Source organism: Osmerus mordax, chromosome 1, assembly GCF_038355195.1.
Source record: "Osmerus mordax isolate fOsmMor3 chromosome 1, fOsmMor3.pri, whole genome shotgun sequence".
NCBI lineage: Eukaryota > Metazoa > Chordata > Actinopteri > Osmeriformes > Osmeridae > Osmerus > Osmerus mordax.
Window position 1 is genome coordinate 17,925,123 of NC_090050.1, and position 24,058 is coordinate 17,949,180.

Genomic DNA, 24,058 nt, shown 5'->3' on the forward strand with positions numbered 1-24,058 from the left:
TGGATTAGCTCTGTGCAGTTACTCCAGCGATACTACAAGTCTTGGCAAGATTTTTTACAATAAATAATTCACATACTAATGGAAACAAATGTATTTATTTTATAATGCAAACAGCAACATATGAATTATATTATTTACTCGAAAGGAGGGAAGTGTCATACCCGTGGCAGTTAGCTAAATCACACAATTTGTATTAGCCATGTTACAAGTCCAAAAACAATACATCTTCACCCTAAAGCCTAAGAGAGCCTTCTATCAAACCATTTCTAAGCACAAACATAGCTCAGATAAAACTGAACTCAAATAGTTCAGTTATTGCTCAGATAATAATAATATTAGCTCTACAAGTGTTGGAAGAGGGTTCACATTGTTCAGATGCATGTACAAAACAGTAGGTTCCAAAAATGTGTTGTCCAATTGACTTATTTTGGTTGAAGAAAAAGAAATCCCTGCATTGTTGGTTCGCAAAACAAATGCATGAAAATAAGTCGAGTGAAAGGTTTTGCCCCACTTTGCAGTTGGAACCTAATGTGGTACTATCTGCATCAAGTCATTGCTTGGAAAGATGAGTTGATTGGCTGGGAAGCCAGCCACTATAACAATACAGTGACAAAAGTCTTTGTAGCTTTGCAATGTACAGTAGTCTGAGGAAGAAGTGGGGAAGTAGCACCGTTGTCACCAAGAGCAAGATCTAAAGGGAGGGCAACCGGTTCACAGGGCAGACAGTTCAGATATGACTTGTAGATACAAGTCAGATTTGACTTGGAACAAAACTGATTCTTCAAAACAGTTTTTTGGTCTTCACTTCCTCGAATCAAAGTCTGGCTGTGTACAGCTTATGCAGATATAGTCTTCCTTCTCCGCCTGCTCAGCAGACAAACCCACACAGACCTGGTGGAACCACTGATTGCAACTGCCGTCACATTGGACCCAATTCACCTGAGAATGATGATGAGGGGCAACAGAGGGGGGAAGAAACAATAAGAATCAAAAGGTTGAGTTCTGAAAATGTTTTGTAACTGTGTTATCCATGTTAAAGGCAGGGTAGGTAATTTTGTTGAGAAGCACTTCACGTCATATTTGCTCAAATATATACTATAACATTTTATACTGCGAGATACTAACCTGCTTTCCCTCTGGTTCCCTGCACCATGGAGCAGCACACAGTGACAGGTCTTCACCTTCTGAATCTGACGGGGAGCGGTCCGAGAGTGTGTTGGTGGGGGGCGAGGTCTCCTTGGACTCTTTGCGCTTACTTTCCTTGCTTGATTTGTCCCTCTTCTTACGAGGCTTCTTAGCCTTGTCCCTGCTCGGAGAGTCTGAGCTTTCCTTGCGTCGCTTGTTCTTCTTGCTGCTCTGGCCGTTTACCGCCTCCTTCTGAAGACTGACTACTCTGGTCTTTAAAAAAAAAAAATAGAAAAACACACAAACACACCATGAGGGATTTTGTTGATAAATGAAAAGAAAAAGATGATAGCAAAGTAATAAGCAAACTGCAACATCAATTTCTTGTCTGTTAAGTCTAAATTACCTGGTGGGATGGAGGGTGGTGCTGGTGTTGGTCCTGATCTGTGCTGTGCTGGGAGTTGGGGCTGTCTGATGGCCTGGGTAACAGTCTGTGGAATAAGGATCGGTACAGCTGCTGCATCTCAGGCAGTGTCACCTGTAGCAGAAAGCCCTCCACCACTAACTCTTCCAATTCAGGGCTCAGTCCTGGAGGAAACGAAAACATAGTGGTGAACCTGGCTTATCTTGGTGGCTAATATGGCCTAGGATATGTGCATTGGATGATAAATATTCCAACACTAACCCTTGAGAGGAATGCATTGATTGTCTGTGTAGAAAGACACCCCATTCGTATCCTGAGACATCCCAAGCCATTGTCTCACCTGTAAAACAGGAGAACCATAAGAAGAAATCCTCTAATAAAAAAAACAACTAAATCCATCATCTGACAGCTAGTGAAATTATGTTGACAGGAAAGGTGCCTACTTTTCCATTGGCCCCTGTGATAGGACTGGATAAGCTCCAGTGCTGATGAGTCATGGGGGAAAGACCCTCCAGCATCCCATCAGCAGACACCTGTTGTACTCTGTGTTGCCAGCGGACGGTCCTCTCAATCAGGAAGCGGAGGGCGTCCCCTTCGGGCAGCCGCACCCGGATCCTCTGCAGAGACGCCAGTAGGGGCAGCACCCTGTCTAAAGGGGGCTTCTCAGACCGCAGACACAGCGGACACAGCCAGGGCTGGTTGGGCTGAGGGTCAACAGACACACATCTGCTGTGGAAGGTGCCTCGACAGAGTTCGCACTGGAACATTGCACCTGATGGGGCCTTGTGGCACACACACACCCGGAGTGCACTACAGTCCCCTGTGAGGATCTTGGACTCGTTGGATGTTCTTAGAGTCAGTAGGGTCTCCATCTCTCTCTGATGTACCTCAGCCAGAGTGGCCATCTACACAAGGACAGAGTCACATTATGCATCCTATGCAAAAATGAAACTACTGCGACAGAACACCAAAACAAATATATTCTATCCCAAACACTTACAGCAGAAGCAGAGTCCTTGCTTTCTGAGAGAGCCCTCTCAACATCTGCCAGACAGTCTAGCTTGGCTGAGTTTCTCTTGTTGCTTGGACTAATGTCCTTTACTCTTTTAGGCTTTGTCTTTGGAGGCCCAGTCCACACTTCACACGTCCATCTCGGACACAGTACCTGTACACAAAAAATATTAACTGTTAAGCAGGTTGCCTTGGATCACATGAATTCATGTACATTTATGTTATCATTAATTTCTTGCCTCTAAAAGAGAATAGGCAGAGTTCCTAGTCAGGAAAGTCTTGGCTGCGCTCTCCTTCCAGGCCTGCACATCAGAAACCATGGCCTCCAGTCGAGCTAGAGGATCAAGCCATACTGGGATGGCCTTTGCTCGGACCACCAAGTCAGAAAGACTGTCCAGCAATGGAATACGCCCCCCAAGCTGCACAGACAAAACATAACACTGAGAGTGTCTTACACTTAAGTAGTAATCCTCAACACACTTAACCTTCTTTAAAACAAATTTCATTTATATCAAAAAAAATTGGCCCATTTATATATTATCCACTGGGCTTTGTTTGGTTGTACTGCTTTCATGATCTTACCTGGAGGGTCTCTGCCTCCTGTAGCCAGTATTTGGCTGTGAGGACCGTGTCCTTCATATGGAGACAGTTGGGAAGGTATGCCGGAATGCTCTCCACCTCCAGTAGAGCTGCCTCTAGAGTCTTCACACAGTGATGTGGCCTATAAAGAAATTATTTAAGATATCACACAACTTTTATATACATTTTGAAGTACTAATTTATGAAAATACATTGTCTGGTACTGATCTTTGCAATGGAGTTATGACCAGTCCAATATACAGTAGTAACTAATTTAAAGTAACATGTCAGGCAAGTCAAACTGATACTTTCTAATGTAATCTGTAGAAAGGAAATCACCCATTAAACTGGTAGAAATGACAGACTGGTCTCTCTATCAAAACTCTGCCATTAGCCAGCGAAGTACTTTCACAACAAACTGATCCTGTTAATCCATCAGGAAGCAGCTTTGCCAACCTTGCACATATCCCTGTGCAAGGTTGAATTTCAAAGCAGCTTCTATAGTGGGTAGGCGTCAATACTATGCATCGACAGTAGGGCTGTGCGATATGACCAAAATCTTATATCCTGATAAAAATCATTTTATATCCCGATAACGGACTGATAACGGTGGATTGATAACATGTCCTCTGCCCAAGCCTCACCTGGCCTCCATGAGGCTAAGCGCCCGCTCCTCCCAGTGCTCTGAAACTGTGAGAAGCTCTTGCAGTCGGGCCATGGCCTTCTCGACAGAGCTGTGTGGGGCCAGGCCTACTCCTTGGTCTATCAGCCTCCTCATGGTGTCCAGACACAGGCTTTGGGTCTTGCTGCTTGCCTGATGCACAGCCTCCAGCCACCGGGCCTGCTCCAACCTCTCCCTGAGCGGGGCCAACTGCGGGAGCTCCACATCCAGGCCAAGGCTTATGTCCAGCAGACCCTGCAGCTCTGTGGGACTGGGGGCTTCCTCAATGAGGAGCTTCTCAGTGCACTGCTGAAAGTCCTCCACCCGCTTCAGGAGGTCCTGATGGTTCAAAATAAGTTAAACTATAAAATTACACCACATATGATCTTTGGTGTAATTGTTTCGTAACGGTGCAATAGGTGCATTGCATTGTAACTGAAAAACATACCATGTATTTAACCGTAGAGGTAAATATCTGGGGCTGCTGTACCTTCAGTAAAGGGGCCTGGCGGATGTTGCAGGGCAGGTCATGTAACTGCTGGACAAATGACCTCAGCTCTTCCACAGTGAGCAGGTTCTGGCTCTGGGTCTTCCCTCCTCCAGACCGATACCTGACAAAACCAGACACACTGAGAACTGCCAGCCAAACTGCATTTTCTTCTGTGAACTTGCTGTTTAATATAAACATAAACACTGGAAATTGTTGCATGAAGTTAAATAAGAGTGTTTGTTGTCAATGCTGTATTAGTACCTGGTCTGCCTCTTCCCATTGAGTAGCTGCTGAGCCATTACAGCACACTTCTCTGCGTCCTGGGTGACGGCACGTAGCTGCTGCAGGAGGTCCTTCTCGGGGAACGCCTTCACCTCAGCCTCCTCCACCAAGGAGCGCAGCTCCTCCAGACCTGGGCACACAGAAACTGCAGTTAGTCCAAGCCCAAACACACTCACAATACACTAAGCACTGTGGAAAAAAAGTCTAATCTAACAATTAGTCTAATTATTAGGTCACAATTGTTATAATAAACAACTCGCCTCTCTTCTTGTCTTGTTTGGCCTCCAGTATGTCAGTGACGTTATAGACCCATTCACTTAAGGATTCAGCACGTAGTTTCACCGCTTCAAACATGGGGTACAACTGTGCCAGAGTGAACCTGTAGCTGTACGATCAAATACACGCAGGATATACAACAGTGTTTACAACTTTCACTTTCCTTCCATTTCCACTTACATGAAACGGATCAACATGGGGAAAATGATGTCTTATTATGTACCACTATGTGGTACCAGTAGGAATATACTCACTGGAGAGTATAGTTTTCAGGGGGGCAGGAGCAGAGGTCCTGGGCATGGTGCAGACACACCAGCTGCCCAGGGCTGCAGGGACAGGTGAGGGCAGACAGGTAGCAGGTGGTCCGACATTTGGAGCACTGACGCTCTTCATCTGGCATCAGGTCATACTCTACCTTCTGGGAGTGCAGCACACCCTAGGGACACAGACACATGGTAGAGGCATTACTGCACAACGCTCAAACCTTTCAAAACATTTTGGGTGCCCCGTGGGTTCACTGGTTAAGTGTGGGTACCATGTAGGGTCTAAGATTAGCTTATAGGGCTAAGGCCTTACCGCAGGGGCCCTCTCTCTCTCTCCCTCTCTCACACTTCCTGTCACTTTTCACTATCTCTGTCCCATTAAAGCAAAAATGCCCTAAACATTTTGCTAAAGAAAACAAAAAACACCAGCATTATTAAGTTGCGATGATAACCAATTTTGATCTTTGTGTTTTGTCATTGGTCATTTGTCATCACCTTTATGGACCCAAATGTTTTCTGGAAAATATTCAAGTTGATGAGACAACCCTGAACTGTCATTCCAACAGTATGAAAGAGTTACGACATGGTTCTCTTACCAACTTGCTGATTTTGCCCCGTAGGTCCTCCTCCTCCTTAATCATGTTCACCATGTCTTTCTGCACAGCTGAGGCTAGGACCACATCCATGGTACTGGCCTTGGAGGCCATCTTACAAACCATCTCATCATGGGAGAAGACGCAGTACCTATTCAGCTGCCGGTAATGGTCCACACACAGACGACCCATTGGCATCTGAGAACAACAGAGTAAGTTGCTCAACAGGAGAACAAAGCAACAGCATCAGAACAATGCAAGCTTGTGTTCTAGACAGTTAAACAATGCGATTATTTACAAGTAATGTCAGTTTAGATGTGTCTCTGAATTAGTATTGAGGTATCTAACCCAGTCCATAGTGCAGAAGTTGACAGCCTCAGCAAAGTTGAAGCCCTGGTTAAATCCACTGTGGTAGGCTCTGGGAAAGGTGATAACAAACTCCCCAGCACACTGGTTTGTCCGAAAAATCTAGAAGAATGATGTCATGGTTATGTATAACATTTGCAAAGCGTGTAAAGGGTGAGACACCATCTTAAATTGTGATGGTTGTGGGCGTGTTTTTGTTTACCGGAACTCCATGGTTCATGAGTGTGTTGGGGTTCATCATTGTGACCAGCTGGTGCAAAAGATCAGCCTGGGATTCGAAGAGCTCAGGGGCCAGTTTCTTCATGACCCCCTCCAGCTGTTCAGCAGCATAACCAGGAGCTCCATACCACGTCTTGGGCTCCCCCCTGCGGACACAGCAACCATCAAGTCAAAAACACCATTGGCTATTCATCCACAGAAGCATGCATGAAATTTACATGAGGAAAAACTGTTTGATTAATAACATTTAGAAATAACTACTAGAATCCAATTAGGCCTGAAAGTGTGTGCTGTACCAGTGTAGGTAGTTGATTGAGTAGCTCCAGTGGTCCTCGATGTGCCAACAGAAGGAAGAGAAGCACATGCCGACATAAAGCCAGGGTAACTTCATCCCACAGATGTCAGCCGTAACATGAGTCAGCACAGAAGACTCCATCACTGGCATGTTGTTCAGATTCCAGCCGCTGCTGAGGTACTCCTATGAGTCAGAGACAGGACTCAATATACTGTTCAACATACCTCCAGGTGATGTTTTCAACAGCTAATAGGTCAACTTATGTAACAATGTTTTACGAACCTACCAATTTTGGCTGAAATTCAAAATGATTCAAACCAAAATATCCCAACCCCTCCCTTCAAAGCCCCTCCCCCAAAACACATGAATGCACTGCCTGACTACTTCCGGGGAGGTAAGTAGACAGACAAGTAGCCTGTCTAATATTTGCATTCGGTCCAAATGCCATCCAATAATTAAGTTCGGTCCGAACTAAAAGATTGGTCGTGTTTATAACAGAGAAGCCCAAAGATACCGGATATATTTCATTTTACTATTACTATATAGTATTGGTTGTGATCAGGATTTGAAGTTTATTTCAGTAAATATGACAAAAAGTGCGTCTCAACATTACCGATCCTGCCTTTATTGCACCATTATCAATAAACCTTAGGAAGGTCTAGTAGTTTGAAAAATGCTCTTTCATAAATGGAAGGTAAGCATGTATTGTGCCTACCTCATCCTCAGAGGAGACTTGGAATGGTCCATTCTTGACAGGGAAACCACTGCCAAATTCCTTGGAGGCAATGTCTGCCCCATACTCCACAGTGACATCCTCCTCAATGGTGCTTACCATACGCCAGAACTCCTTTTCAACCAGTTCTGTTGGAACCATCTGACAAAGAGAACACAGTCATTTAACCTAGGTCCAAGGAGTCCGGCTGCACAACAGAATATAAGGCATTTGTTTATGCCTGAGGAGGAACAACCTTTGCAAAACTTACATGAACTGGCATATTGAAATAGTCTGACTTGAAGGAATCAGCCATGTCTCCAAAAGTTTGTAAGGTGTAGTCCCTGCTGGCCTGCTCAAAGCCAAAGGCCACCTGAGGTTTGCCACATTCCTAAGGATGGACAATAGAACAAGATCTAAAATTGTACAAAGTATATGTACACATCAAATACCCTCAATTAATTGTTCTTATCAAATAAGCAGAACACAATTAGCTTTACTTGATTTTGGAGGAGTAAGTAAACAGCAGGAATAGCTCCATTGGTTGCATGTGTATGTTCTGTTTTCATACAATCAGTGCATTAGGATAATATGGATGGGGAGAGAGTGGCAGAAAATCGAACACCTGCGCCAGGCACTTGGGACACCTCCAGTCTCCTTTGGGGACATCATGGAGAGGTGGGATCAGACAGAAAGTGTGGTAGCTGTCGTCACAGCCATCACACAGCAGCAGACGGTCCTCTGCAGTCCCACTGCCACACACTAGACACATGTATTGGTCCATCTAGGAATACAGCACAGGGTTAGGTTAGGCCTTCTCCATATATTAAATCAACAAATATAATATAGTGGAAGTCATATACCATACAGGTGGACGCCTTCATAGAAAGTATTTAAAAACAAACACACACTGCTCAAATGCTTTTTCTATCATAATCCAAGTATAAAAGAGGCGTAGAGTATAAAAGTGTTTTTTGTAATAAACTTTACTCACTGTGGGGTCGTTTTTCTTAGTCAGTAAATTTTCTTTGTCCGTGATTAGCTCCTCATCCTGTATGAGTTCCTGTTTCACCTCAACAGGTGTAATTTTCCCTGGAAGGCAGTTGTAAAATGATCAACTGAGATCAGCGATTTAACTGTAGCAAAAGTCTTGTTCTTACAGTATATTGACTTGCATTGCATGCGTTCAGAAAATCTCTTTCCTTCTACACTACTTGCAAAACATCATGTACATATTTGGTGCAATCTAGACTGGAGACTAAACTGATCAAATATTTTGTCAATGCTCACCAGGCTCTGGTTTGACCACACATGAGCCCATCCTCCTTCTAAGATTCGGCCGATTTTCACACACTTCGCTTGGCTCAGACTTTACACATCCTCCCTGCCAATGAGACCGGAGAAAGAATTAAGTAAAACATTCAAGATAGTAAGAAAAATAGTGGGATTTCTCAGAAGACATTGGTATTTGATAGACACGGACCTTGTTTTGTGCAAATGAAGTTACAAAGTGGGCCTACCTCATCTGCATGATGTACTATGATAGGGCAGCAAGAACAGGGAGGGGACTCACCTCTGATCTCATGCGCTTTGCTCTGCGCGCCACACTGCAATTCTCCACGGGCTGGACAGACTGGCGTTGGGGCAGATCATGGGGAGTGTACTCCTTGTCCTTGGTGTCACTGGTCAAGGTGGGTTTCTGCGTGAAACAGTAGAATGGGATTGTAGAGACATCACAAAGAGAGGTTCTGCACAATAAATCACTGGAGTGCAGCTGCTTAATCAGAACAACAATTGAGCCTGATTTAATAGTCTCATGATGCAGCTACTATACAAGGAGAAAACAGGGAAAAAGGAAGAATTAAATAAATAAACAAACAAAAATGGGAAAGAAACAAGCCACAAAACTTTAAAGTTTCAGTGACACAGGTCTTCTTTCAGGTCACATCTATAACTCAGTAGGCCAGATGGTGGAACAAACTCCTTACATAGTAAAAGTTCCTTTTTGAAAGAAATGGTAATGAGGAGAGCTGTGTGTGTTTTGGGTATGCATATGACAGTTACAAGAGTGCCAAACAGGGAGAGTCGTGACTTACCAGAAGGTTAGCTCCAGTCTGAAACAAGTTGTACGGGTAAAGGATCCTCTCATAGTGTGCCCGTAGATGAGAGCCAATAGCCTTACCAGGAGCAAACCCCATTTTAACAGATATCTTACTCCATCGCCTCTCTCTGCATACTGCATCAAACCCCCCTTCATCCTTCACCAACTGGGAAGAACATATGTAACTCAGTAAGTTTTCAGGTTGAGACACATCAAAATGAGCGGCATGCTGTTCAATTAATGATGTCGTATGCGCTACAACCAGGGTGTGAAAGGCGTAGTAGGCTACATACCTTGTTGAGTTGGTATAGGTCCAAAATCTTTCTTTCTACATGAGGAATTTTCAATGTGCATCCTTGCAGCTCCCAGAACTTGGCTATTTGATCAAGGAAGTTGAGCTTGACTCTGGTCTGAGCCTACTCAATACAGACAAACAATAGAAAAATAAAAAAATATGCCACCATCCCAATTGCAGTGTTGTACGATTATTTTGAGACAAATACATTAAAAAAATAAAAGATTCTCCACTACACTTCCTGGAAGAAGTGAATAATGCTGAGCTTTACCAGCACAAATATGTTTCCCTCATCTTTTGACTTGTGGTTAAGTACATTAAATTCAATATTTGTATAGACTAATAATCACAAACTGAAAAAAAGGACATACCTCCAACTCATTAAGCCTTTGTATCCGGGGGTTGAAATGCAGTCTGTCCACATCACATGCAAATGGTGGCTGCCATTCCTAGAGGAGCAAACAATACCATCTTATCAACTGAGCACCACTGTCTTTTCACAGTTCACCCTCAACTTGGAAGAGTCAATTAACCAAATCTAGAGAAAACCATAGCTTGAGATATGGCAAAACATGTATTTATAAATATATATTTGGAGGGTTATATGTGCACATGATGTGGAGGTTGTTAAATAGCGACCTGAGAAATGTACCAAAGCCACTGAGAAAAACTGGTATCATCAGCTGCATCACGGGCACTGCACTATCTAGAACTATGTGTCACCGACATCTTACTCATTTACTGCCTCGCAGGCACTGTACACTATTGGGACAGTAGCCTATCTTATTAACTATATGCTTTAAATATTACACCCAAATGCAAAACAGCCTTTTAACCCTTGTGCTGCCTTCGGGTCACATGACCCAAAGGTTCATAACGAACCATCGTTGTGTTTACCCAATACAAAAACAAATTAAAATAATTTTCTTTTAACCTTTGCAATGTGGGGGGTCTGAGACAGCCTAGCTGTTAAAAGAAAATGCTTCACTTTGTCTTTGTATGCGGTAAATCTGTCGCAATACGACGGTGGGTCACAATGACTGATGGGTCAGAATGACCCGAAGATAACACAAGGGTTAAAGTAAAGTAGTGCCTTCCTGTGTATTTGCATTGCTTAGGCTGTATCATCTGAAGCAAGACGATGCAAGCTTTCATTTAAAGAAAGAAAGTGTGGGTTATCATATACAATGTTTAAAATGAATCGATTAGCCTAAACAAACCATGACAAAGATAACTCTCTAATGCCATCTGCAGTATATGTTAAGATAATAACAACTGTATATTATATTTTGTGTATTACTTCAGTTTTTACTTATTCTGTAACAGTTCAACACACCTGAATAATGTATGATTAATACAGGGAATTTAATTGACTACCCAGTTTGTCCATATGCAAAACAAAAGCAATTTGGAATAATGCAGTCAAAAAAATGGAGGACTTGTCCAAGCCAGATCCACATCAAACACTTATGATGAACTGGTCTAGGCAGTTGTTGGCAAATACACCCCAATCTCATCATGTAACACTATAAGCTGTTCCTAATACCCTTGACGAGACTTTTCAACGATACTGTAGGGTGCCTTAAACCAACCTACACCTATCCAAATGATTGGTAAATTTAGGAAGTAAATACCAAAGTCATTCAGTGTTGTGATAAACTTATTTAGAAATGTATTTTGCACATTTGTAGATTCTACAATGTACACTTCCATTTTACAACCCATCCTTCCGTTCCTCTCCATAAAGACGTGGTCACGATGCACGTAGCTGTCACGGCAAGCATTAAAAACAAGGCAATGCAATGGGATGAACCATGTTAAGACGACTTTTGTATTAAGCTGTGAGCCTGTAAGTATGCAACAGCCGTATTTTAATTACTGTAGATGCTAAATGAACATGGTTAATGTCAAGCGGCATGATGGTGAATATCATTTCCGTGTCCTTTCAAAACATCCAACTCCAGAAAGGAAGTGAGCAAGTCTGCTTGTAATACACGACCAATTTATAATGAAGTACTCTTCACCTAGAAACGTTAAAAGTCAACGTATATAACGCTTAGGTGCTAATTACTTTAGAGAGTATTTTTCAGATGTAACTTTGTAGCGACTAAAAGATGATGATTCGAGCGCGTGCATGAGTGGACATGCAGTTACTAATACACACCACACTAGCTAGACAACTACGTTACGTTTGCATAGGGCTAGCAAGCTAGCTAACAATTCAACTGAAGCCAATCCGCCATGTTGAAAATCTGTCTAAAAAACAACATAACGGCCAAACATAATCTCAACGATTGTTGACCAACTCTATCTTAAAAAGATTTGATTTGCAGCCTGATAAAATACACCAACCTGCGGCGGTCTAACTTTGCAGATTCCAGTTTTCTCTGCAATAGGACGTATTTTGTTGATATACGCAAATGGATCGGCAAATTCCTCCCAACTGGGCTCAAAAACAGGACACTCCGGTGGAGCAATGAACTCGTTTAGTGGTTGTTGGGTCATCGTTGCATCTTCATTTAAAATATAAGAGATGTACTATTACAATGTTCTAACTAAACTTCAATAAAACTGTCTTCTCTATTGAACTAGCTACTCCCTTTAAATCGGTCAATTAAGAACATCACCACAGTTGCTCTCACGCACTATCCGAGTCGTGGAACAACTCCTACTTCCGCTTCAGAAAGTAGAGACCTTGAGTTATGCACAATGGCAACAAAGAATCCACATATAAATAAAAACACAACTTTTGTGATAGATGCAAAAGTCACAATTATTTATAAATCCCTTAATATTATAATCTAGGTCAAAAGAAAATGTGCATCCACATTTCATTGTACAGTCAAATGTAGATAGAATTTGAGTGCGCGTCAGCAACTAAAATGAATCAATCAGTTTAGTACATAGCAAGGGCATACTGAAGTGTTCTCTGTACTTCCTTACTAAGATTATACCAACAAGTATATATAAGTATTTGACGTAGAATAGGGCAACGGATTACTGAAAAATGTAGCAGATCGTTAAATTGTGTTTTTCTTTTCAAAACGAAGGAAACATTTTCGTTGTCAACTAGTCTGCAAAAGTTATGTTTCAAGACAAACGTAAAGATAAGCGTATTCATATCATAACATCATAGTGACCGGACCTCGTTTTTTAAATGGCCTCGATAGACTTCATGATTGGGTAGTCGTTCTCTGCCAGGAGAGGGTGTGTTGGAACAGTGATCACAAATGCGATATAACTAGGTATGTTTGTATATGTTACATATAATGTGAAAAATGCTCGATAACTACACATTCTGGACGTAACAAGCATACCCTTTCTAACATAGCCTAATTTTACAATCAGAAAAAGCAAATGCACATTTACTTTGAGATTGAATGATACGAATTTTATTTTTAGGTTTATGCTCAATGCTATAAAATGACTAGGTACAAAGAATGCAACTTTGTTGTAAAAGGTACTTGATGTGATGATCCTGTTATGGTTAGTATGGAGGCAAACTTTCCTGCTGACCAACAGCAACAGTGGCTTTGCCTATAGTAACAGTACTGACTATTATACCACAAATTAATTTAACTCATCAAGCAAAGCCTCCCTCCCTAGTCAGCAGGGGAGACTCGGGGAGTGGTCAAGTCTATCGTAGATGATAACGAGTAGCCTACCTAATACTGTAGCACAAAACATATTACGAATTGTTCAACACATCAATTCAAATTTCAATCTCCATTAATATTAACCGAGGGCAGTAATAATATTTTTTTAATTTGGAAAATAATACGTACACATGCACATGTAGATTGAGTCCACCTTCACCAGAGGGCTTATAGTTACAGTAGTGAATTAATCAACAGCTTCATAGAATTCATCCATATGAGAAGCATTTTTTATCAGAATAACAAGAGAATAGTAAAGAGTATTCATTTGTTTGATAAACATGTTTATATAAAACACCCAACCCCACGCTGAATGGAAAAAATAATGAATCACAATTGGAGAAGAAAACAAAAATCTTGTTTTTCGAAGTTCTGACAACAGACCATTTTAGGCATGGTCGACCCTATCCAGAGCAACGTAAAAGCTCTTTTTGTCATCCAAGCAATGCCAACCTATGGGTCCAATCTCACAGTCTGCACAAATGAGATACTTGATTCGCCCCACGTCCTTGGTAAAGCCAACGTTCTCAAAGGTGTACATGTCGTCGACTAACCAATGCGTGGTCAGCGTGTCCCCATCCACAGAGCCCTCTGATTGGCTGATGGTGGTCTTTTTTCGCATAGAAGGCAGGAAGAGCTAATAAATAATTGTAAGAACAAAAAACACAAGATTCTTGATAAATAGGTTACCAAGTTTTATACAGTCAATTGTTTCAAGCCAATGCAGTCTCAAACTACGCCATGTAGGCTACATGGTATTGTTTAATGAGCAAAATACACTTTAAAAAGTGATGTCTTCTGCTATAATTACAAAACAGTTAAATGATACAATGTTTTGTCGAGTAGCCTACATTTCATAGGCCTACGTAGGCTATATGAAATGACAGATGACATGACAGTGAAATTGATCTTACTCGGTATCACATTGGGTGTGTCAGCTTACTTGTTTTTATTGCCTTAAGTGTGAATCTTACCTCCCTCTCTGTAAAAATAGCCATTCCTGAACAGAGAACCTTGGATCCGCAACGTTGGCATAAAACTGACTTTTTATTCTTCCCATCGTCTGACACCAGTGCAGATCGGTCAACAATGGATCCTTCGGATGAGGAGCTCTTTACACTGTTGTCCATTTTGAGTGGTGATATAATTTAAATTATTTGACTTTGGTATTCATAAAAAAAAAACAACGTGGTGCTCTCAAAGTTAAATATTTTCTACAATTCGAGTTGGCTATCTAGCGAACCAGACCAGTAAGGATGGACCATAAAATGAACTGGCTAGCTAGCTGATTAGCCGGAACTTCCGAGTCGTATCCTCTATTTCGTCATCTTTCCTTACCAATTTGGTGTTGCCAAACTGCTTTATAAAGTCAGTCAATGTGAATCGTGAATTAATACAAATACCATACTCTAGTACAGCACACACATTGTAACTAAATTGAATGAAAGGTACAACCTCCTGCGATCTTAAGGCATTTCATGTCAGCGTGATAATGTGCACCGTTAATATGATTCCTTCCGCAAAATCCATCTAACGAAAGTTCCATGGTAGACGACTGCAACTCTTTCAGTGCAAATGTCCTTTGACCATTCCATAGTTTTAGTAAGAATATAAGACAAAAGAAAAAATGTTATTTGTAAGTATATGGGTGTGTGGAAACATTTTAGAACAAACATGTTTCAATTGGTTTCAATTTTAGCATTAATAAATATTTATTATGTTTACATTTCAAATGTATGATTCATCACTTTTCTACACAGGACACAACACAAAGTCAAGAATACAGAGATTGCTTAGTCTTTGTAATAAAGCCGCAATAAGTCGGCTTTAAAAAAAAAAAGTCTTAAACAGCAGTTTGAAAAAACCTATTGATGGAGTTCAAAATTCTCATTGGATATATGGAAAAGCAAACAAAAAGGTAACTATATCTTGAGATCCAAATTAAGTTCACTTGACTGTAATATTGGCCCATCTATTTCAAAACTATTTCCAGTGGCCTAAGGCACTGGAATACTAAAGATAATTTCATATATGTTCTGCATGGTGGGTACCATGCAGTTGCGTGGTTTACAGTTTAAATTGTTATAATAATATATACTGCTAAGGTGCATTTGACCTTTTACGTTTTCATAGCATCCAGAAATATAGTTTAAAAGAAACAGATCTCAAGATCAGAAGGTAACCTTGACCTTTTCCCAGATTTCCCCCATTGTGCGTTGCCCAGACAGTTTCATTCCAGCAATCAATCCTGTAAGATTTAGTTTGATTGAAAAGGGATGAAGACATACGGTACAAACACCAAGTCTTGTAGTCACAGAGAAAGTTCATTCAAAATGTATATTATTTGATTTTTAAAATACTAAATCAAAGTAAAGGTCTAATAATAATGCTGTCAATTCTGAGTGGAATAACAAATTAAGAATGTTGACAAATATTTTCTGTCATCTAGCAAGTAGATATGGTTTGATTGCATCTCAATTATATTGGACAGACCTTTTATTCAAGTACTCTTATGTTGCCGTTTGGGTCTGTTAACCCAGTTCCTTGAATAAAAGTGAGTCAAACTCAACCTGCATCATGTTAATTACAATCTTCCAACAGCTTGATTTAGGAAGATCTACAATTTGCCTCTTGAAAATGGGCTTTAAGAACTTTTTAATCTGGCCAAATTCCCATATTGTTCTTCATGAGCTAAAATGAAGGGAGTACCCCTAGGTTATTACAAAAAGTGGTGCTGCAACACTGCGATTCCACTCCTTTGTTCAGTGTCTAATGCTACTTTAATGAAGGTAAAAGGAGCCAAAACATCACCATCAACCAAGTATGACATGAAAAAATAAGGACAGGAGTGGAGAAGACCAACAAGTGACCATATTGAGTTCCAGCAGCAGTTTTTGGGGGTATAGGAAAGGGGCTTCAAACATGGAAAGACTGAAGGGGACATGGTCAGGCCTCTCAGAGGAGGGTATCATCTGTGCAGCCTCCCTCCAGGCCATATCGGAACTCTTGGAGGTTAGAGACTCCATAAAAGTGAATGAAGGCGGCCGCTACCACCAACACATGAAAAATCTGATGGGAATGGAACTAGAGAGAAAGGGAGAGGATGGGGGACAAAGAAGGATGTCAAATCAGAATTATGCAACACTTATTAGCAATATTTAATTGTTATGACAGCAAACCTGTGCAGTATTGCCAATATACACATACCCAGATGTCACACTTGCCAGGGAAGTAACGTTCAGGAATCCTGGCAGCATACAGTCCAGCCCCAGTAATGTACATGGCCCCCATCAAGTAGAACCAGCCCATCTGGCCAACTGTGGTGGCTTTTACAAAGCCCTCTTCAATGGTAAAGTGCATGGTAGGGACAATGCCACTCAGTCCAAGACCCATAAACACTCCTGTAAGACACATGAAGTTAGGTGTTTCGTAAAGTAAGCAGGTAGCGTATGAAAGCAACAATTTTGTACTTTTCACTGTGAATGTTACCTGCTCGTGTGGGCCTGTGCCGGGGGGTTGAGAAGCGGTCCCACTGAGCCACAATGATGGCAGCAATGCCCAACACACAGACAATGGTGAGGTAGATGAGTCGTGGTTGAGGGGAACAGTAGAAGGAGTAGTAGAGCCAGGGCACAAAGGAGCCCATGATCAGAAGGGCAATGCCCGAGTAGTCAAGCCTGGCAACAACAGGTCACATTTAAATGACACAAAAGATATGCTCGATTTATCCCACTTGTGTGTATATGAAAAGATAAACAATACAAACAGTAATTTAATCACACTGTCTTTCCCATTGTCCAGGTAGAGGAGGAGTGGCCTTACTTAGAGAAGGTGCGAGACACTTTCTCGGAATGGCAGTAGACGGTGTGAAAAAGCCAGGAGAAGCTGAGACAGAGCACTGCTCCCAGGAAAAACATCCCAAAAACCACCTTCTCCTGCAGGGGGGCCATGAAGTACATGTTGGGCCGCAGCATGGTGAGCGTACCCAGACAAATAAACAAGATCAGCCCTGGGGAAAAAAGAATGAGGTCATCACAAGTGGATCACAGTGTGGTTTAGAGCTAGAAATTCTGGGCCTGATTCCTACATGGACCACAAATCCTGACAGGAGATAGGAACCAGTTCAGGCAAAAAATGCAGAAACCTAAATATCTGGAGGAACTTTAACATTTACAATGTTACAACTAATATGTTAAATTGTATTCTCACTAATAAAAAGCATTGTAGTGTAGACTTTTGTAGTACAGAATATTTTGCCGGACAGGCAGATAGCTGTAAGTTAAGTTTTAACATACAAATCAGATATGGTCTGAACATTTGACGTACAAAGAATGCCACAGGTAAATTGGAATTTATAACATAAAGGGGAAAAGTTCAAAAAGTGTGTTCAAGCTCACCTAGAAGATGAGTCCAGATATTTCCAGTCTCTGTATGAATCCTGAAGATGCTTCCAAAGCAGGCCCGGAAGGAGGGCATGGGGGGTCGGTGTCCATGGAGGAGGTAGTCATTGTCCTTCAGCCACTCCGGCAGGACGTGAAAGGGAATGACCCTCCAGCGCCCCTCCCAAACCTGTAAGATTAATATGTTGTTTCAGTTTATAAGTTGCTTAAGAATCCTGGGGCCAACAGGAAAAACCAGTTGTGGAGTGAGCTGACAGGTTGCAGACATCAACCTCAGGTGCAAAACGTTTTTTGACTCTGTGGTGCCCAAGATAGGTTTACACAGGATGACACAGGATGACACAGAGAAGAGAACTTACTTTGTGTACAAATTCCTCCATCTTTTCCATGGCATGGTGAGCCTGAAGGGGCAATGTCAGGACCTCTCCGACCTCATCATCCTCCTCCTCGTCATCAGCAAGCACAGAGGCTCCCTGTGGATAGAGTAGAGTGCATGTTCAGTTCATGGTGATTATTTAGAGGACAATTCTCAATACAGGTATTTTACTCCAACACTCACCTCTGACAGCATGCCTTTGTTGCCAGACTGCCGCCCCCCCTCCTCTAGCAGGGGTCCCAACTCCATCAGTTCCACGTCTGGGACGCGACAGTCCTCAGAAATCCGACAGTCTGCATCACTTGCAGAACCGTTTCGGCCTGACATAAGGAGACTGCCTGATGTCCTATTCTCCGTCTCTGTGTCCTGCTGAAGCCTGACACTTCAGTTGTCACTGAGGACACTGAAAAATAACAAATGCATAAAAGCTCTGTGACATGCAAAATAAACAGCTTCTAAGCTCTCTTTTAAGTGAAGGGTTCAAATTTACCTCTGACAACTGCACGTGATTAGGAATTTATGGGGTCTTCACGTCCAAATGGTTTATATACTCTCTTGGACTGAAAAACAAAATGTGTTGAGTAGGCCTGAAACCTTTCATATGAATGTTGTGGCGGGCAGTATATTGACAATACTCTGGTATTAAACTATAGACATAACCTGAATTCAATCAATTGATTCAATAAAAAAAAGTATATCTCGGACCCACAGAACAATTATAAATGTCTAGCCCTGGCGACACAAAAAAAACTCTACTTAGGATGTTAGCGTATCCTGCGACTTTGGAACCCGCTGACTACAGAAACAGCTAGCTCTGACGTTAGCTAGCAAGCAGCGAAACTCAACTCACAATAGTAGACTAGCTATACAACTCAAGCTAGTTTAGCTAGCTAGCTACAACAAAACAGTTCTCCACAACCAAATCTAACGACGCGTTAAGTTAGCTAGCTAACTGAACCAATTCGGGGAAACAAGCACTAGCCTACAGTATTGCACGATCATGTCGAGTGACGTTCGCTAGTAACAGCTAGCTAGACAACTAAGCTAGAGGTTAGCTGCAGTACAAGACAAATGAGAACACACAAAGGCTACCCAAACGCATCCAACCCAATCCTGTTAACTAACGATAGCTACATAATATATAGTTACAATTGAACTGATTTGATTAATGATTGTTTGCTCACTGCATTTCAAGTTAAATAGCTAACTGGCTAGCTTCTGCTAATTGTAGCCTAGCTCGGTTATATTCAGCCGGAATCGGTATCGATTCTGTAGCTAAGATACACAGTCGATAGACACAGCTAACACATCTCTGGTGTAACTAAAACTAGGGGTCTCACTCCAAAAAGTAAAAAGACATGTATTTTGCCAGTGTAACCTAATAATGTGAGATACTGTTTTAAAATGTTCATTGAACGGACATACCAGACTCTCCAGGGTAAAACGAAATTTGATCCTTCCGGATTCTCACACAAAAACAAGCCGAACCCCCCCCTGCAGTCAACACAACACCGCTAGTCTAATGAAATGACAACCAAAAAGTCGAGTTTCAACTGGCTTGACGCGTCTCGTTTCATAAACAATGACCCAGCATCCCCACCTATTGGACGTACACGGCAAATGTTATCCCGCAGTAGGCTAGCATCGACCCTTTCCAATTATATCTATTTAGCTAATATCAATCGTATTCATGTTTAACATTGTTCTTTAACTATTGAGCAGAATCAGCAGATATATATTCTATACGGACAATTTAGCTTTGTATCGCCATTTGCATACAATCTCCCATAACCCTATTCAATATAGCATAGAACTAAACAGCGCCCTAGTGGAGGACATTTTACAACTACCATTTTGTCTTATCTGACCAAATACAAAAATATTTTTTTCTCGAAATAATGCTATTGGTGTTCCATGATATGTAACAAAGAGTGCAAAGGAGGAAGTAGTCTAGTTCTCAGGACAGCTCATAAAACACTTTTATTATTGAGTAAACGTCAAATGTCCACGCACAACATATTGTATGCTAACTGGCATATTATTTGAATGCATTGCAGGTATTTTAAGCGAGTTTTATGTGCGTTATAAGTGGCGTTTCAGCATTTTTATGTTCATAGCTGAGGCTTAAGGGATACCAAAGGATTTAAAGCATACAACATTGAACAAAAGTGTAGAAGGGCTCAACATCTTGAATTCGCATAGCTACAGTCTAGATACATCCAGCCAATGTTACCTCATGGACTGCTTCAGCAGAGAGATCTGTACACTAGAAAGAGGTTTAAACATGATCAGAAGCTGAACATGTTTCCTAGCCCCTGGCGCTGAACCCTTTTGGAAACGGTGGTCTTTTGAAATCCTGCCCTAGTTGCAAGAGAGACAAAAATGGTCAAAAGCAAATAGATGCCTCACTCCTGGAGACATTAGTGAAATCACTGCAGATACTACCACCCCCAGAGGTTCATGTATTCTGGGAAAGGATTTGGAAGATAAACCAAACGTCAAAGACCTATAGGGGATTTTTTTCCCCCAAATAAAAAACAACTTGAGCAAGGGACAGCCACAGGTAGAGGTACGGATGGAACTCTACTTGTTTGACTCATGGATTAAACCTACGAAAACTGAGTGTTTTATTTTAACTTTCTTTTGCCTTACATCATTTCTTTAATGATGCATCAGTGGCTTTCACTGATATTTGAATTTTATTTAAATTAGCAAAACACAACAAAATGCATTCATATATCATCTCAAATACAGCATTTTATCCAGTGTATTGCATCTACTGGTCTAAAGGCAGAGCGAAAGAATAAATATAACCTGTTCTGACAAAGGCTTACATGGTATAGTGTTCAACTAACATAAGACTAACTCTCTGATCCTTTGCTTCTTATCCCTCCATCTTCATTAGTTGAACAAGATACATCAGATGACTTTAGGAAATGTACTTTCATATGTACTTGCCTCCAGAATCAAAGAGTGGTTTTAAGTATAAGATATACCCATTCTCAGGACATCAGTAGGTCAGTGGTGTCTCGCAACATAAGGGTGGCTAGTAGGCAAAGCGCTGACTGTTCCGGTATCCCAACTTGTCCAGATTTGGGTTACATGCAAACTGGATCATGGGTGGTGGACCACACATGAGGATCAGGCTGTCATCAGCAGGGACAGGAAGTTGCTTCTGGATCATGTCTGCATTGATGAAACCCTCACTGTACTCCCAGCCTGAGTTAAGACGACAACAGAAGCAGAAATAAAGAGAAGATAGTTATTTATGTGACATATTTAGTACTGTTTGAAGAACATTTGACCACAATACTATCTTAGCTACTACCTTCTAGCATATAGTGCTTTGAAAAAACATACCCTCAGGTGCTCTGTCAACAGTAAACCACAACCTAAAACGATCTGGATGCCTGGCCTTCAGCTCCTCCAGCTCATCCCTTAGCAGGATGTCCTTCTCAGTCTGTTACTCACACACATCATTTTGTCAATAAAGGGAAAATTATTCAAAACCTAATATAAAACCAACAGTCTTCCAAAGGGTTAGAACCACACAATGAAATGGTTAGATCATAATTCAAGTTGAATACAAAATCCTGGATGGGAAACATTTAGGCCAAACACCTGGTTGGCAAAGAGCAGGCTGCAAGAGGTCTGGTCACTGGGGTCCTTTAGGATAGCACGCACTAGTTGTAGCATTGGGGTGATGCCTACATACAAGAGGGAATCAAGAGAATGAATGGATGTTTACCAATAAAAAGCACACACACCAGGCATGTATACTTGGCACCACATCAATCAAAGTCTCCTTGGCAGGATCAAGATTCACCTGTTCCTCCTGCTATCAGGCCAACAGAACGTGCAGCTTTGGTCTCAGCCGGGGACTTCTTTTCAGGCTGAATAGCAAACTGCCCTGTAGCAAGAATCAGAGTAACACAACTCAATTGAGCCTTATTTGTTGAGGGTGTGTAGAGTTTGAAACTAGCTTGGAGCAAGTTTTATTAAGCAACACTAGAAACGTCAAAGAATAGTATCTGAATTGTTATAAAGATAATGGCCTGTATTATATGCATTACCAAGCTTTATGTTGTTTTTCTGAAGCTCTCTATGTATAAATGTAAAGGCTTTATTGGCCTAATGCAAAATGGGTTAGAGTAATTTAATCTGTATTTTAATTCTTACCAACTCTTGGCACACAAAGGATTGAAAACTCAGTAATGTGTCCACATATAAATCACTTGGACACACCCAAATACACAAATCAGCAATACACACAGAACTACTCTTAGTGTAAAGATTAGAGTATAACTAACCTTGTCCTTTGTATTCAAGAAGCCCTCCTGGCCCTCGGAAGTCCACAACATCTCCTAAATCAAGACTCTCCAGATACTGGGACATCTTGCCCCCTTCAGGGAACTTAGGGTGGACATTCCTGAAATAAATCTGTGGGGAAAATCATTTTTATGAAAGAAACTAACAACTGCTACCTGCTTGGTATTTTACATTTATAACATTTAGTCATTTTCCTTCTTCCTTGCTTCTATCAGTTGATTCAGTGAGTTGTTGGCAATGAGAATAACAAAAATATTTTTGTTTAGCTAATGGGAGCTAAACTTTTCAAATAAAACAATAGCTGTCTCACAAGATTTACTGTAAATATTTGCTTCTATATGTGTATAGTATACAACGATGTGCATATTCCAATATTGTATGAATTGATTTGTCAACTATACCTTTACAACCAAGTCCACATATCCTTTGTCATCATCACTGGAAACAGGGGTGTATGGCCGTACAATTAATTTGCCGTCAATATGGGCGGAGAGATAAATATGCTTTCCTGAGGGAAATGATTGAAGAGCTTAGTTAAATTACTCTAAGACTAACTGACTGTTTCAACAAAATACATTCGGCCCAATGCTGACTTTGAAATCTAACAACAATTATTAAATTATTGTTAGATTTATCTATAGCTTTAATAATGCAAAGTTTTAGTCCAAGATTACCAAAACCGAAGTAGCCAGTGAGAACGTACCTACAGGCAAGCCTAGAATATGCTCTTCAGAGGGCAGAGCAAATCGGAACCTGCGAGTATCATGATTAATTACCTATAACAAGATATTAGAGTCAGGGTAAAATCCAACCAAGCGATATAAATAATTCGTGTGTGGAATATTAGTTCATACAGACATCATTTTGGTCTTATTATTGATCCGATTAAATGGTCGAGACGACTACTACATTACCTCCTTATCAATGAGCCTCAGCTTGTATTTAATAGAAGGGTCCTGGAGGGTCAGAATAGGTTTTTTCTTCTTGCTCAGGTAACAGATGATGATGCCCACAGTAGAAAGCAAAACTACTCCAACAGTCACAACCACTGTTGTGGTCTAGACGAAACATAGGAGGCACACATAATTAGAAAGCTACCACAACGACAATAATGAACAAACTGTCAGGCCTTGCATGAAAAACTGTTGGCATTACGTCAAATGTATCAAGGGGAATGGTTGGATTAATTAGAGTTGTTGCTAAAGAGTTTAACGTTAGTTCACTTTGTTTAGTACACTTGGCTGGCAAATGAACAAACACACAGCTAGCTTGCTAGTTGCTAGCTAGCCAATAGTACAGTATTCAGGCAAGCAGTTTTAAATTGGTTTTACCAAGGCGTATTTCATGGCGAGTCCGTATCACTGCAAGGTCCTATTAATAAGAGGGCACATCCAAATATAACGTCCTTGGGCAAGTGACAGGAGCTTTTCTGTGGGCACACCCGTGGGGATGTATTTACATGTGGCACCATAGTGTCAACTTCCGTTTAAATGGGTAGGACCAGAGAATGTCTAATATGGTAGGACCAGGGAAGGACGGGGTGGAACCTTACAGGCATTGGGTGGAACCGGTTGAATTGAAAGGAAAAGGTAGGAACTTTTAACT

The 24,058-nt window shown here is 41.3% G+C and overlaps 4 protein-coding genes across 4 annotated transcripts; all 4 read right to left on the reverse strand.

The window, feature by feature from the left end:
- Positions 1-76: 76 nt before the first annotated feature.
- On the reverse strand, positions 77-12,322 carry kdm5ba (lysine demethylase 5Ba). Its single transcript, XM_067233457.1, has 27 exons — positions 12,045-12,322; positions 10,064-10,141; positions 9,691-9,813; positions 9,393-9,563; positions 8,870-8,995; positions 8,587-8,680; positions 8,291-8,388; positions 7,922-8,080; positions 7,568-7,687; positions 7,300-7,458; positions 6,586-6,767; positions 6,273-6,435; positions 6,053-6,172; positions 5,708-5,902; positions 5,103-5,284; positions 4,833-4,957; positions 4,552-4,702; positions 4,291-4,411; positions 3,784-4,139; positions 3,143-3,281; positions 2,800-2,979; positions 2,550-2,714; positions 1,993-2,454; positions 1,811-1,889; positions 1,532-1,713; positions 1,126-1,398; positions 77-939 (listed from the first exon to the last, which is right to left on the reverse strand). The coding sequence occupies exons 1-27, from the start codon at positions 12,195-12,197 to the stop codon at positions 802-804; spliced, it is 4,494 nt and encodes a 1,497-aa protein (XP_067089558.1). The 5' UTR covers positions 12,198-12,322; the 3' UTR covers positions 77-801.
- Positions 12,323-13,077: 755 nt separating this feature from the next.
- On the reverse strand, positions 13,078-14,838 carry rabif (RAB interacting factor). Its single transcript, XM_067241177.1, has 2 exons — positions 14,323-14,838; positions 13,078-13,985 (listed from the first exon to the last, which is right to left on the reverse strand). Exons 1-2 carry the CDS (start codon positions 14,476-14,478, stop codon positions 13,737-13,739), a joined length of 405 nt encoding a protein of 134 aa, XP_067097278.1. The 5' UTR covers positions 14,479-14,838; the 3' UTR covers positions 13,078-13,736.
- Positions 14,839-15,016: 178 nt separating this feature from the next.
- adipor1a (adiponectin receptor 1a) lies at positions 15,017-19,469 on the reverse strand. Its single transcript, XM_067242297.1, has 8 exons — positions 18,615-19,469; positions 18,308-18,527; positions 18,108-18,221; positions 17,746-17,917; positions 17,171-17,357; positions 16,838-17,025; positions 16,556-16,749; positions 15,017-16,432 (listed from the first exon to the last, which is right to left on the reverse strand). The coding sequence occupies exons 2-8, from the start codon at positions 18,449-18,451 to the stop codon at positions 16,304-16,306; spliced, it is 1,128 nt and encodes a 375-aa protein (XP_067098398.1). The 5' UTR covers positions 18,452-18,527; positions 18,615-19,469; the 3' UTR covers positions 15,017-16,303.
- Positions 19,470-20,086: 617 nt separating this feature from the next.
- On the reverse strand, positions 20,087-23,922 carry cyb5r1 (cytochrome b5 reductase 1). The gene is made up of 9 exons (XM_067234396.1): positions 23,785-23,922; positions 23,368-23,511; positions 23,157-23,229; positions 22,855-22,961; positions 22,435-22,564; positions 21,951-22,034; positions 21,746-21,831; positions 21,485-21,584; positions 20,087-21,343 (listed from the first exon to the last, which is right to left on the reverse strand). The coding sequence occupies exons 1-9, from the start codon at positions 23,797-23,799 to the stop codon at positions 21,171-21,173; spliced, it is 912 nt and encodes a 303-aa protein (XP_067090497.1). The 5' UTR covers positions 23,800-23,922; the 3' UTR covers positions 20,087-21,170.
- Between the last annotated feature and the right edge of the window lie 136 nt (positions 23,923-24,058).

Coding starts and splice junctions, on each gene's coding strand:
- adipor1a (XM_067242297.1), bottom strand. CDS start 18,451: ATGTCAGGCCGAAACGGTTCTGCAAGTGATGCAGACTGTCGGATTTCT. Junction 17,918..18,107: donor TGGAGGAATTTGTACACAAA/GTAAGTTCTCTT, acceptor TTAATCTTACAG/GTTTGGGAGGGGCGCTGGAG. Junction 16,750..16,837: donor GCACAGGCCCACACGAGCAG/GTAACATTCACA, acceptor TGTGTCTTACAG/GAGTGTTTATGGGTCTTGGA.
- rabif (XM_067241177.1), bottom strand. CDS start 14,478: ATGGACAACAGTGTAAAGAGCTCCTCATCCGAAGGATCCATTGTTGAC. Junction 13,986..14,322: donor CTATTTTTACAGAGAGGGAG/GTAAGATTCACA, acceptor ATTATTTATTAG/CTCTTCCTGCCTTCTATGCG.
- kdm5ba (XM_067233457.1), bottom strand. CDS start 12,197: ATGACCCAACAACCACTAAACGAGTTCATTGCTCCACCGGAGTGTCCT. Junction 9,814..10,063: donor AAAGGCTTAATGAGTTGGAG/GTATGTCCTTTT, acceptor TGTATTGAGTAG/GCTCAGACCAGAGTCAAGCT. Junction 8,389..8,586: donor TGTGGTCAAACCAGAGCCTG/GTGAGCATTGAC, acceptor ACTGCCTTCCAG/GGAAAATTACACCTGTTGAG.
- cyb5r1 (XM_067234396.1), bottom strand. Junction 22,962..23,156: donor TATTCTAGGCTTGCCTGTAG/GTACGTTCTCAC, acceptor CATTTCCCTCAG/GAAAGCATATTTATCTCTCC. Junction 21,832..21,950: donor CCTGATAGCAGGAGGAACAG/GTGAATCTTGAT, acceptor TCTTGTATGTAG/GCATCACCCCAATGCTACAA.